This window comes from Telmatherina bonti (genome assembly GCF_933228915.1).
Source record: "Telmatherina bonti genome assembly, chromosome: 17".
NCBI lineage: Eukaryota > Metazoa > Chordata > Actinopteri > Atheriniformes > Telmatherinidae > Telmatherina > Telmatherina bonti.
In genome coordinates this window covers 20,530,147-20,542,703 of record NC_136615.1, presented here as the reverse complement: position 1 = coordinate 20,542,703, position 12,557 = coordinate 20,530,147, and the positions used below count along the sequence as shown (strand labels likewise).

General features: G+C 39.0%; 1 protein-coding gene across 1 annotated transcript; it reads right to left on the bottom strand.

Annotated features, from left to right (window-relative positions):
- Positions 1–3,181: 3,181 nt before the first annotated feature.
- LOC306768056 (protein phosphatase PTC7 homolog) lies at positions 3,182–10,896 on the bottom strand. Its single transcript, XM_079256268.1, has 6 exons — positions 10,376–10,896; positions 8,690–8,869; positions 7,405–7,603; positions 6,117–6,240; positions 5,893–6,022; positions 3,182–5,736 (listed from the first exon to the last, which is right to left on the bottom strand). The coding sequence occupies exons 1-6, from the start codon at positions 10,575–10,577 to the stop codon at positions 5,678–5,680; spliced, it is 894 nt and encodes a 297-aa protein (XP_079112394.1). The 5' UTR covers positions 10,578–10,896; the 3' UTR covers positions 3,182–5,677.
- Positions 10,897–12,557: the final 1,661 nt, after the last annotated feature.

Here is a 12,557-nt window from a genome sequence, read left to right as displayed (position 1 = left end):
AAGAGTAGAAGATATGCCTGCCGACCAGGAAGTTTCAAAGATTAGCAAAAGTAAAGTGAGGATGGAACTGAGGAAGATGAAAATGGACAGGCGGTTGGTCTTTGTATAACTACATATTTGTTCAAACAAAAGGTTAAAAAAAAGTACTTGTTAAGTTATGGCAGCAAGTGTGGCTAAGTTTGGTAGCTGTGAAGACGTTCTTGAATTGTGCTAATAATGTAAAATTGTGATGGTAATTTCAGAGTCTGAGTTTGTGGACTGGACCTCCTGGATCATATTTTAGGAATGTGGTGACACAAACATAGCTTCTTCATAGCTGTTTGCTTCTTTTCAACATTGCATTATTTTAATCAGAGGAAAGTTTTTGCAGCTAGATGACTATTTATACATTATATTTACTAATTTATGGTATTTATGCTTTATAATCACACCAGTATAAGGCGTTTATTTAGGTTGCTTCTTACAGATGATCTGCTCATGTAGCAGTTCCTTGTATATGCTCCAGCAACAAGTTGTTATTACTCCCAATGCTAAAAATTTTGCTCAGCTCTTTCCTCAAAGTGGTTAAAAGGGTACGTCAGGGTCATGTCTCCTCCTCCTCTTCAGCAGATTAGCCATGAAGATCGTCTCCGCTTACACTCTCATGGGACTCATCTCGGGTCTAGCCAGCATCCCTGATCACTGGAAGAGTGGAAGGCAGACAGGTGTGGGGCAACCACATTCTGGTAAAAAGTCTGCAGTAATTTGCTGCAGATGTTGAAGGACCCTAACTTCCTTATTAAGTACATCCTCCTTAGTGTCTCGCATACAGGTGGTTGGTGTGTGTTATCCAGTCCAGTTTGTTGTCCAGCCACAGTCTGAGGTATTTGTAATAGTCCACAACCCCCACCTCGGCTCCCTCTAACAGGACTGGCCGTGGTCTTGGTCTGGACATCCCAAAGTCAACGACCAGCTCCTTTGTCTTAGAGGTGGTCATCTGTTGCAGGCGGTTGGTGCGGCACCAGGTAGCAAAATCCCCTACCAGTCTCCAATGCTCCTCCTCTCTGTCATCCCTGATCCACCCAACGATGGCTGTGTCATCAGCGTAGTTCTGAACACGACATCACTCCGAGTTGTAGCAGAAGTCCAAGAAGTTATAGGGTGAAGAGAAGAGGGACCAGCACTGTGCCATGGGGGCTCCAGCGCTGCTGACCACCATGTCAGATGTGATTTCCTTCAATTCAATTAAACTTTCAATTCAACTTTATTTATATAGCGTCAAATCATGGCAATGCCGTCTCAAGATGCTTTGCAGACAGGAAAAAGAAGCATAATTTATAATAGCCTATATAATCTTGTATAATGTGGTCTGCCAGTAAGGTGCGTAGCTCTAGCCCACCAGGTGGGGGTCCACTTCCATCCTGCTCAGTTTGTCTGGAAGTAAAGGGGGCTGGATGGTATTGAAGGAACTTAAGAAGTCCCAAAAAAAAAAAAATCTTACTGTGCCACTTCCCTTGTCCAGATGGGAGTGGGCTCAATGAAGCAGGTAGAGGATGGCATCCTCCATACAAGTACCTGGCTGGTAGGCAAACTGCAGGCGATCCTGAGTGTCTAAGGAGGCTATGATGATCGCCCAAAAAATGACAAGTATGTTGCATTCAGCCTCTTGCTGGTGGTGGGCAAAAAGGCCCTCACAAAAAGATGACGGACAGAAGAGCCATCTTTGAACATGCATGGAGATATACAGGATGGAGAGAACAACAGCTAATGTGAATTACAGGAGGGACCTGTTTTATATATGCTAGACAGAACTTTACATTAAGTCACAGGCCAGCTTTGGACGGGGCCATCCTTAGATAATGCAATAACTGCATCTCTCCCCCACAAAGTATAAATGTTCTTTTGTTTTTTTCTTTAATGGGCATCATTATATTGTTTGTATGTTTTTCCCTTTTTTCTTTGTGATATTTGTGATTCTTCTCCTGCTAAAAAAAAACACTCTGATGGTCAACTGAATATTTGTTAAATCCATTGCTGGATATAAAAAAATAAATAAATCATTTTTAAAAAGGCCTGTACTGTATGTACGCAGAAGACTCCATTCAGACACCAAAGGCAAGTGACTGCATTAGGCGCTTCAGATGGTGCTGTGGGAATTTGCCCTACCTGAGATGTAAATTCCTCAAAGAGCTGAAAGATCTGGAGAAACAGGTGACCAAGAAAGTGTGCTGGTGCATGGGTGAGGGAGGGAGCGAGGGCGGACGGTTGCTAGGGTGCTGAATGCTAACACAGGACAAGTTCAAAAGATGCCTGTTTGCTATATTTTACCATACAATCTGAGGGGGAAAATGGGTTAGATATGATTTTTCAAACATGATTCCACATGATTTTCTCATGTGGATGATCTTAATAGGAGTTCAACAAGTACGTAGGGCAAATTCAATCTTTTGTCCTTGAAGAAATGTGAAGGAAAACATGTCAACTTAATTATAAAAAATCTTCAATGTAGCTTCATACAAATTCAGAGGGCACAGCAGGTATTGAAAAATGAAAAAAAAAAAGAAAGAAAGTGACACCCCACAACCCAGCATTGGAATAAGTAGGTATCGGAAATGAATTGATAGAAAAAATGAAACCTACAGCATATTTGTCTGACATTCCCACAGTGATTAAAATCACACACACCTGCAACAGTTGTCATAATATCTTTGAGACAAAATTATCTAAACAACTTACTGGTACATTGAAGGGTACATTGAAGAGAGAAAAGGAGAGAAAGAAGAGTGGAAAACATGTCTGCAGACCAAAAAGTAGCCAATATTATCAATGGTAAAGTGAGCAGGGACTTAAGGAAGATGAAAGATGGAAAGATAGCTGGTCCCAATTTATCTGTTAAGGTAAGGAAGTGGCTAGGATATGGGCAGTAGTTTCTGACTCGGTTTTTTAATATCTTAGGATGCTTTAGGAAAGGAAGTTTGAGGGCATAGATTCTGAGGAAGAGCCATACATATTAGAAGTTAAGATAGTCATAGTGACTTGAACTTGGATGGTTTGTACAGAGGAGGGATAGTCCTATGGTTAGAATCACTCGGAAGCTTAAAGGAAGACCAGACTGGAGTTGTTACATTTGATTTTGACAAATGTTTCTAAAAGCAAACATGATGTGGCATGATGAAAACACTCAAACAAGTTTAGTATAAATACTAGATTCTTTATTTAAATATTGTACATATTTACATAAATTAGACCTGCATTGTTATACTGTAGACATAGATGTATCTTTCATTCACTTGCTGGAAAGAGAACAATCATACCATCAAACTGCAGAAGCACCTTTGAGAACAGCTTTAAACAGGATATAAATACCAGTGATGGGGCAGGACACCTTTTAAATCAAACACTGGCCACCACAGCAGACACGAGACAAGCTTGCAATGGCAGGAAAGGCCTCTTGATTACAGGTCTTGCTTTTAAGGCTGAGACTGTGCTCACTCTCATAATGGAAAGACAAGAAAAGAGTCCAAATGTGAGAACTTTGCTTGTAAATGGTGCTAGCAGCTAAGACACAAGACATGCAAAAATAACCTTACAGGCAGCAGAAAAAATTAATATTCAATTAACCGTTTCTAACTTGCTTGATGCAGTAAGAAGATCAGCGAAATTTAAACTCATGTGATGCGTTATCTAAAAAAGAAAAACAAACATACAAAAAAAGACTTGATTGTTACACTGCTCTTCCATCTCCGAAATGTATGCATTTAACATTAAGACCAAAGGACACAAAGACAAAGAACTAGTGGATTAAACTGCAGTAACTGTATACTCTGCTGTGACTATTAGATTAACAACATGGTGGATATGAGCATCCACCAACATGATGTTATCCTGACAGTGGATTTCACAGAGCAGTACCGAAATCATGATTTCATATATGGCTTTCCTTCTTTGGTTACTTGCCATTATTCTAACAGATAACCATTTATATGTAATGAATACACCTAAACCTGACAGGGATAAGATACAAGCTTTGTTCTTTGACACTTTTAAGCACAGAAACACATTTATATATCAGTCTTAACTTTTCTACCAACACTTCTGGCCATTGCACACAATTCTGAACACAAGGAACTTGCAGTATTGCTGTGTAGTTTTTAAGTGAAAATACATGAATATCAATATGCACAAAAATAAGTGTCTTTGGTGCACATGCTTTGAAACTGTAAAGAACTTGTCCACGCCCCTTGGGAGAGGTGTTAGACAAAGGGACATGATCATGAGCAGTGTTCCTGTCTTTTAGATTAATGTAGTTTGAGATCCAGCACATGTATCCGCGCACTCACAAACAACAACATTCGTGTAAATCATCCGAGTCATATAAAGACATCTGAATTACAAAAAAGGAAGCAGCAAACAAATGTAAAAGGACGCAAGGAACCAAGAAATAAAAACAAATTTTAAAATACACAAAGCACATTTGATTTTTTTTTTTTTTTAAGATGGTTGGGTCTTTTAGTCATCTGTAACATAGTTCACTGTTACTTTCAGACAAAACAATGTTAAAAAAAAAAATATATATATTCCTTGAAATTTATTCCTGACAGATCACTGCAATTGTAAGCATACCCAGATACTAGCTTTAGCTTTATGAGATAATAGAAATTACCATTACAGACAGCACACAGTCGTAAAACTCACGCACAGACACACCTATTTTAACATCTTTCCTCACAACTTGTGCAGGGAACTCCCTTCAAATGTTTTGTTCTTTTCAGCAACTGGAAGTGTGGGATTGAAAAACTGACTCCATCTAGACAAGTGAATACGCTTACGAACAATTTTTTCATCCACACTAGTATTGAAATAGTATTTAATCAAATCAAAAGACAACAGGAAGGCCTAAATATAGCCTTAAAAAAGCCCACAAAAACATGTACAACTTATCAGGATGTGCGCACCAATGTTTCTCTCTTCAAGTAGCAAAACCTAATTTACCATCAAGCACTTCAACAAGCATTATTCTTTCCTTTTACAGATTTGATTAGAGCAATATGCTCATTCATATCCCCCAACCTCACACTCTGAAACCAAACTCCCACATGTATTATCCAATCTTTGCCCATATCGACACTCTCAGCCTAATCTATGTGTGTAGTTCAAACACATTTACAACATTGAGCAAATTAGCAACTTTAGCAGGAGACAGATAACCTGGATTAATAACCGACCTTATCCCTGTTCTCTAAAAGACATCCAAACCCATGGCTTCCTCCTTATATCATCACATTATTACTATACGAAGGCATGCAGATTTTAAAGCCTTCTATTGATCCAAATCCTCCTGGACTGTTTTTACTCACATTACCTAGAAATAGCTGTTGTCATGTAGTGAGACATGGAAGACTGAAAAAAATATAATTCAGCCTGTGGTTCCCAGCGCCTCCTCAATCACGATCAACATGGAAATGCCATCGCTGCCTGGCATCCCTCAACTGCTCAAGCACCAAATTAAAACAGCAGAGGAAAAGGAAATATTAGACAGGTGGACGTCAGACAAGCTGTGAGTGTGAGATGTGTTGGTGGGCCTCCCCTGTCAGCCTGCAGTGCATTTTTGTGGAGGGCTGCAGGTGGAAGACTCAGACAGATGGGGAGGAAGAATAAGACCCAGAGAAGCAGACAGACACATGCATACACACACATTTTAGTCTGTATATTCAGCCACAATAGACAGCAGCACCGTGATATCATCTGGTTTCCCTCCTGCAGGAAGAAAAGAAAGGAATAAGGTTTAACATAGACATAGACTATTAAGGTTTATTTTTGAGAAGCTTTTCTGTAACCAAAGCAGAAGCAAACTGTAGCAGCAAACTTTTCATTTTTAAGTGTCAAAACTACCTCTTAAAAGTTTATTCTCACCTCTTACATTCAGGCCATTGTCACAGGCAAACTGTGCAAAAGGGGACATATAATTGGGATCGTAGGCAAGATCATGTGCTTGCTTTGCGATACTCTGCGCAGTCTGCAGGATGCTGTCATAGTTTGTAGCCTGACAGGGGTAAAAACAAAACACATTCAAATATTGCACATGTACACTGACTTCCTATCACATGCACCAATAACATAGCATCCACAAAAGATACCTTGAGTTTTTTGAGCTCCTGTAGAATCATGTAGTCCGGCATGTTGTCAAACAACCCATCAGTCGCTGTTAAGATGATGTCACCCAGCTGCACGTCAAAAGACGAACTGTCGGCCGCTTCAGGACTGCAAGAAGCAAAGGGCTCAAGATCATTTGTGTGAAAAGTAAAACCTGAGAAGAAAACACTTGTAATAGTTTATGTAATGAAATAAAGATGGAAAGAAGACTGAGAAATCTCAAAAGGTGCATATGGTGTGGTCACTTAATCTCGTAGCCGACTCAAAAACAGCCTACCACATGTCCTTGCCAAATGAAATAAGGCTCTGCTGCTTACGGAGACTCAAGTTTTATATCCCAGGAGCTATGTGTTCCTCCTACTGTAGGTCTTGGGTTATTTTATTTCAAGGACATATAAGACAGAGCTATAAATCAACCCTCAAAGCAATGTAAATCTGCTACATCACCTCGGAAGAGACACTGAGAATTAATGAAATTAAACAACCCTAAATAATGACCTGAAACTTGTCTCAATAAATTACAAAATTTGTATTTTCAGTTCATTACCATAACTATAATGAAATTATAATACAGTCTAAGAAGCAAGAAAGCCTGAGACTGAAACAAGACACATAATCATAATTATTCTTCAAAGTATCAAGTGCATATTTAGGTATTGAATTTGATAGAAAAGGTAACTTCAGCAAAAAGGTGCTGTTGTCACAGTTAAATACTGCTGACCATCAAACTAGACAACAATGGATAACAGACATGGATAATGACTGCATATAGAGCAGTGTTTTGAAATTCTTAAGACACTTTTATGGGGAATTTACTCCGATCATAAATTTGTACCAGTATGTAAATACAGTAAATTGACAAACATTATGTAATGTAATTGAAATCGTAACTGAAACATCAAAATACAAACAATCTGGGATTGAATTTTCCATTTGGGTCGTGTATAAAAATATGCAGGTAAACTGGCTACAATCACACTCTTTACTTTGCAAACACTAACGCAGAGTTCTCATCAAAACTATATTTGCAAAGCAATTTGAGATGCATTTTTACATCTAAACAAGTCTTTTGCATTGCAAAACATTTTATGACAACTGCAGAGGCTGAAAAAAACCTCGATCAGTTCAACAGTGCAAGTTTGTATTAGCAAGTTCACTTTCAATGTTGGCGCTTGCTTGAAAGATGCTTTCAAAATGTTGCAAAACTGCCACCACATTCAACTGGCCTTCATGCAGAACTTGTAATTATGTTTCTGATACCAAACTACTGACCTGTCACTAAGTACCACTCCCTCAGCTCCCGGAGGAGCAATAGACAACTGGAAGGGTGTGTTAAAATAGTGCTGCTGCTCGTCTGAACGATGGACCACCTCTCCGCCTCGCACCACTAGGAAGCCTGAGTCTCCCAAGTTGCATGTGTGAAGCCGATGACTCCTTCGATCCAGAACCACAATACAGGCTGTGCTGCTACCTATTAATAAAGAAGATTGTTTTAAAAAAAATCACAAGTATATATGGACATAAACAAACAGTATGACTGACAAAAAAAGGGACAGTTAAAGTATACCACATGACCACTATTATATTTCAATGCATTGCCATGGAACCCCAACTTCATGACCACAAAGGCTACCTTTCATGTGAACTGGATTCTCCCCTAGAAGACATTAAATATTATTATAACCTTCACTAATGTCCCATAACAACTGAGAGTAAAAGAAAACAAAGCAGTTATCCTTGGTTTTCCCAGAGCCCTACTGACTGCAAATATCAACAGTTGTTGTAACCTTGAGCCATGATGGTCAAGTAATGACCTTGTCACAGCTTCCCAAAATATAATTAGGAACTTTGGCAAATATCACAACAGCCACTGAGTGTCTGCACTGGCTCTTGGCCACAGTTACTGAGTCTCAGAGGAAATGTGACCTTGGTCACATGGTTGGCATTACCCTGCTTTTAAAATTGTAACTAACCTGCCCTATCATTTACAGATGGATTGCTGACCTCTTTAAGTTCAAATATGGGGCAAAATATTCAACTTTTTATATCAAAAACAAGACTAAAACAATAACAAAAAAGGATTAGGAGCCCAACAGGCTACTGAGTTCAAAGTTCTAAGTGTCAGTGTAACAAAATGCAGCATGATCAGGTTGGCTACCCAGTTAGTCCTGCACTATTCATTTGAGATGCAAGTTTAGATCTAGGTAAAAAACAAACAAGCAAAAAAGGAAAAAAAAGAACTCAAACCAAAAGACAAACATAATAAAACAGGAGTTCTGCTTGAAAATGTTTGTAAAAAAAAATACTGCATTGCTTTTAACACATAATATTGGTCAGTCATTACTAGTCTTATCTGTGCATTCCTCCAACTCCTCATAGCTTTTCTGATAGTTCAGCACAAACAAAGGTATTTCGCTCTGATAATGTTCTTTGTAATGCATCTTTCTAAAACATCACCACTACAATCTGACTCACACTGCAGCAATGGATTTACATCTCTGAGTACGGCTGTTCAACCTTATTATCTGTGCATATTTTTCGGCCTGTCTGTACTCACCTAGCAATGGAACTTTGTTCTGTAAAAGCTCATAGTAGCCAGAGGTCAGAATGCCCACTGGATTACTAGGAGTGAAGCGTCCCTCCTTCACTAGTCGTTCACAAGTCCTCATTAAGGTGGCAGAGAACTGAGATGGGTCAACACCATAGTCCCGCCAACCTCCAACACCATCTGCTACACCTGATGGAGAAAATATTGTGATCAATAAGTTGATATACAAAAATTCAAATAAGTACACAAACATTTAGCAAATTTGTTGTTATGGAGCTATTTTATTTTGTACTCTTCAGTATCTGATTCAAACATTTAGCAAACTAGCATGCTAATCTGAGATGTTTTCAATCAATATGTGATCATATTAATGCAGTGCAAATATAACCTCTATAGTATCATTAATATAATAGAAAGAAATGCCTGCTCTCTTTTACTGGCCATGTATACCAAATTATCCAGCTGGTGCATAGAAGCATTACCCAAACAATGTGTGAGTGGAAGTTTCATAGCTTCCCCCATAAATGCTCACTGATGGATATCTTATCAATTAAAATGCAACCATCAAGCAGCAATGAAACTCAAGTTTAGCCACTGTTCAAGCTATTTGTGGAATGTACAATGTCAATATCATTGATGTCTCATTTCTGTTGTCTAACATTGCTAACTAATATTATGTCATCATAGCATCTATTTCTTTTTATTTCATGTAGCCCACATTTGAGATGCTAGCACTTCTAATGTAAAAGAAAATAACACACACCAGATAATATACAGCACCTAAAAGGGCACAATAGTCCAGTTCTACTCCATAATGAAACTGAAAACATAAACTGTATCCTGGGATTTCCCAGAAATTCCCACTATACTGCTGGAAAAGGTACCGTCGTGAAATATTACAAGTCAAGCCACAGACTGGCTGTATTATTAATATTATGTTTTTTTTCTTAACCAGTCCTAAACGAGTTTGTCAGTGTTCACTGCCACGCATATTTGCTCTAACACGTGAAGGCTTTGAAGGTGCAAGTTGCCCCAAGCTATTTTTTGCTTAACTTAAACAGTCCTCGTATTGAACATAGCTTGAAACCCATAAAGCACATCATAAATGTGGAGCACACCACGTGCCTGACCATGTATCGGACTGTGACACCCTCGTGCCGGTGAGCGTGAGGACAAAGCATTCGGCTACAAGCTAGCAAACTACCGCTAACAACATGGCTGCCTCCACGCTCAACCATTCTGACCTTTGCAAGACATTGTAGTGTTCACTACGACACCTTTTAATGTAGCTTTATTCAGGCATGTCAACATTAAATAAGCAGAATTAATATAGTATGTGTCTAATACAACGCATTATTACAGCGAATTCCTATCGTGGCTAATGTAGGTAAAAGGTCAGGCGTTGTTTCAAAGCAAACTTGTCATAACCGGCATCTGACGGCAACATGACGTGACAGCAGGTGCTGCACGCGTGCCAGCAGGTTACACGCAACAATGCAGGTTTAAGATGACGAGATAACACACATCTAATGGATACATGAGGAAGTTATAGCTGTGTTATCGAGGGGGGTGGGGGCTCCTGTGTTTTCATCCGAGTGGTCGGTCCACGTGTAGACTGGATCACTGAAGGTCACCCGAGAACAGAGGGTGAGTAACAGACATGTGAAAGCAGGTTTGCATACAAAGAGCCCTTACCTAAAACATCGGCCGTTTTGTGCCGCGCTATGAAGCAGGCATCATCTCCATAACACATTCCCTTCTTTAGGATCCCCTTGCGAAAGTCTTTACCAAATCCATAACTAGCGGTGATCAGGCTGTAGTCCCGACCGTCCGTCTGAGAGAGTCCACCCAGGACAGCCCTGGCTACCAGTCTGCCATAAGACAGTACGGATAACATCCCCCAGCAAGGAGAAACCCCGTCCCGGTTAGAGCACGAACACGGTGTCCTCCTTCTCTCCCTCTTCCTCTGAACAACCCGGCCACCTGCCTGCGAGTCTTCGGATCAAGCCCCGGCTGTCTGGTTTTACCCGGCCATGAGACCCCAACCGATCCGCTGCGGTTTAGATAACGTGGCCCCAGCAGTTTCTCTAAAGTCTCGCCGTTCGTTCGGACTCCTCGAGGCGTTTTTTATGTCTCAGGTGTGCATTTCACAGACTCCGCAGTTCCTCCGCTGGGCTCTCTCCTCACCGACATGTTTTTACCGGACACAAAGCTGCGAGTACATACGGGTGTTTGAGGGTTTACAACCGTGACGTCACAAATGCGTGCTTTAAAAGGGCTCCTCCCGCTTGGATTCGTGATGCGCGAGAAAGGAAGAGAATCGAGGGTAGAGGAGACATCCTGCTGCCCTAAAACTTCTTAATTCCCCCCTTTTCTGGAAATTAGGGAGATTACTTTGATATATATTCAGCTGCTTCACAGAAATAAGATGATCATTTTAGTGGACTTAACCACCAAAACTAAACAAAAGATACCGGATCTTTGTAATTAGAAATAAAACATTAAAAAAACAAAAAAACAAAACAAACCAAAAAAAAAAACCAAAAAACATTTTCATAGTGTAATTAAATTACACTATGTACTAAACTGGGCTGCAAGCCCTATTGTTTTTTCTTGAATGCTATCTCAACAAAACTTGGCCATAAATATTATAATCAGCCATGCAAAAGTTACAAGTTGCATATAATGATGCTATGAGAATATTCTTAACAGTTCCTAGAGGTGGCAGTTCAAGTCAGATGTCTGTCACTGGAGGAGTGAGCACATTTAAAGCAGAAATTTAATGTTTGAATTTATGCAATGTCTGGACGAATCTACAAACAGCATCATTATAGCTTCTCAAATTCTTCTGAGAGGTGCTCCATGTACTTATCCAGACTGAGGATGCACTGGTTGAAATGTATTTATGTCAGATGATCTTAATGACTTTATGATTTAATGTGTATGTGTCTTATCTGTCCTCTGTGTGTTCTTTTATTGGCTTGCAAGTTAGAAGATTAATCAAGTTATGATGGTGAACTTATAGGAAAATCAAGTTTATTTGTAGCCCATTTCATACAAGACAATTCAAAGCGCTTTACATGAAACATCAAGAGCATTCTATATGGTGCAAAGAAAGCTTTTAAAAGTAGTAAAATTGAGTAACAGATGGCAAAAATCTCAATAAAATTATAAATTAAATTCAAATATTTAAAAGTAGGATAATTTAAAAGTTACTGTGAAGATTTAATGTGTAAGAGAAAAGAAATGTTCTCAACCAGGTTTATATATATATATATATATGTATGTGTGTGTGTGTGTGTGTATGTATATGTGTATATGTGTATGTATATGTATCTGCATTTTTGGGGTTTGTAAAGAATCCATAGAGTTTTATTCTGTGACTCACTGCCTGGAAGCTGGTGTAAAGAATGTGTTAAGATTTCTTTGTCCTTCCTTGTTAAAGCTTTAGCATAAGCATCCAGAAGAATGAGCATAGTTCGTTTTTTTTATTTTTTTTATTTTTATTTTTTATCACCCGTTGTTTCGTATACCACTGACAGCAACACCTGTGACTCTATTGCTAATTAAAGAAACGAAGTAAAAAAAACCAAAACAACAAAAAAAAAAAAACCAACAGGCATTTAATGCACTTTATTTGTGTTACATGCAGAGATATGTCATTCCTCAAGAACAAGTCGGAAAGTATTATGTGGATACATTGACAGATGTTACCTGACTGTATTTTTTCAGTTGTTAGTACTGTCATACAGTCTGACATATAATTGTATTTACTGTGTCTTAATGTAACCTGTAATTTATTTTCATGGACAGATAAAATCGCCAAGCTAATCCTTATTTTATTTTGTAATAAGTAAATCCATCCAAGTAGTGTGGA

What these genes read in the sequence shown, in the direction of transcription:
- LOC306768056 (XM_079256268.1), bottom strand. Translation starts at nt 10,577, where the DNA reads ATGTTATCCGTACTGTCTTATGGCAGACTGGTAGCCAGGGCTGTCCTG. An exon ending in CAAAACGGCCGATGTTTTAG is followed by an intron (nt 8,870 to 10,375) that starts GTAAGGGCTCTT and finishes TTTCTCCATCAG; the next exon opens with GTGTAGCAGATGGTGTTGGA. An exon ending in AGGAGCTCAAAAAACTCAAG is followed by an intron (nt 6,023 to 6,116) that starts GTATCTTTTGTG and finishes TACCCCTGTCAG; the next exon opens with GCTACAAACTATGACAGCAT.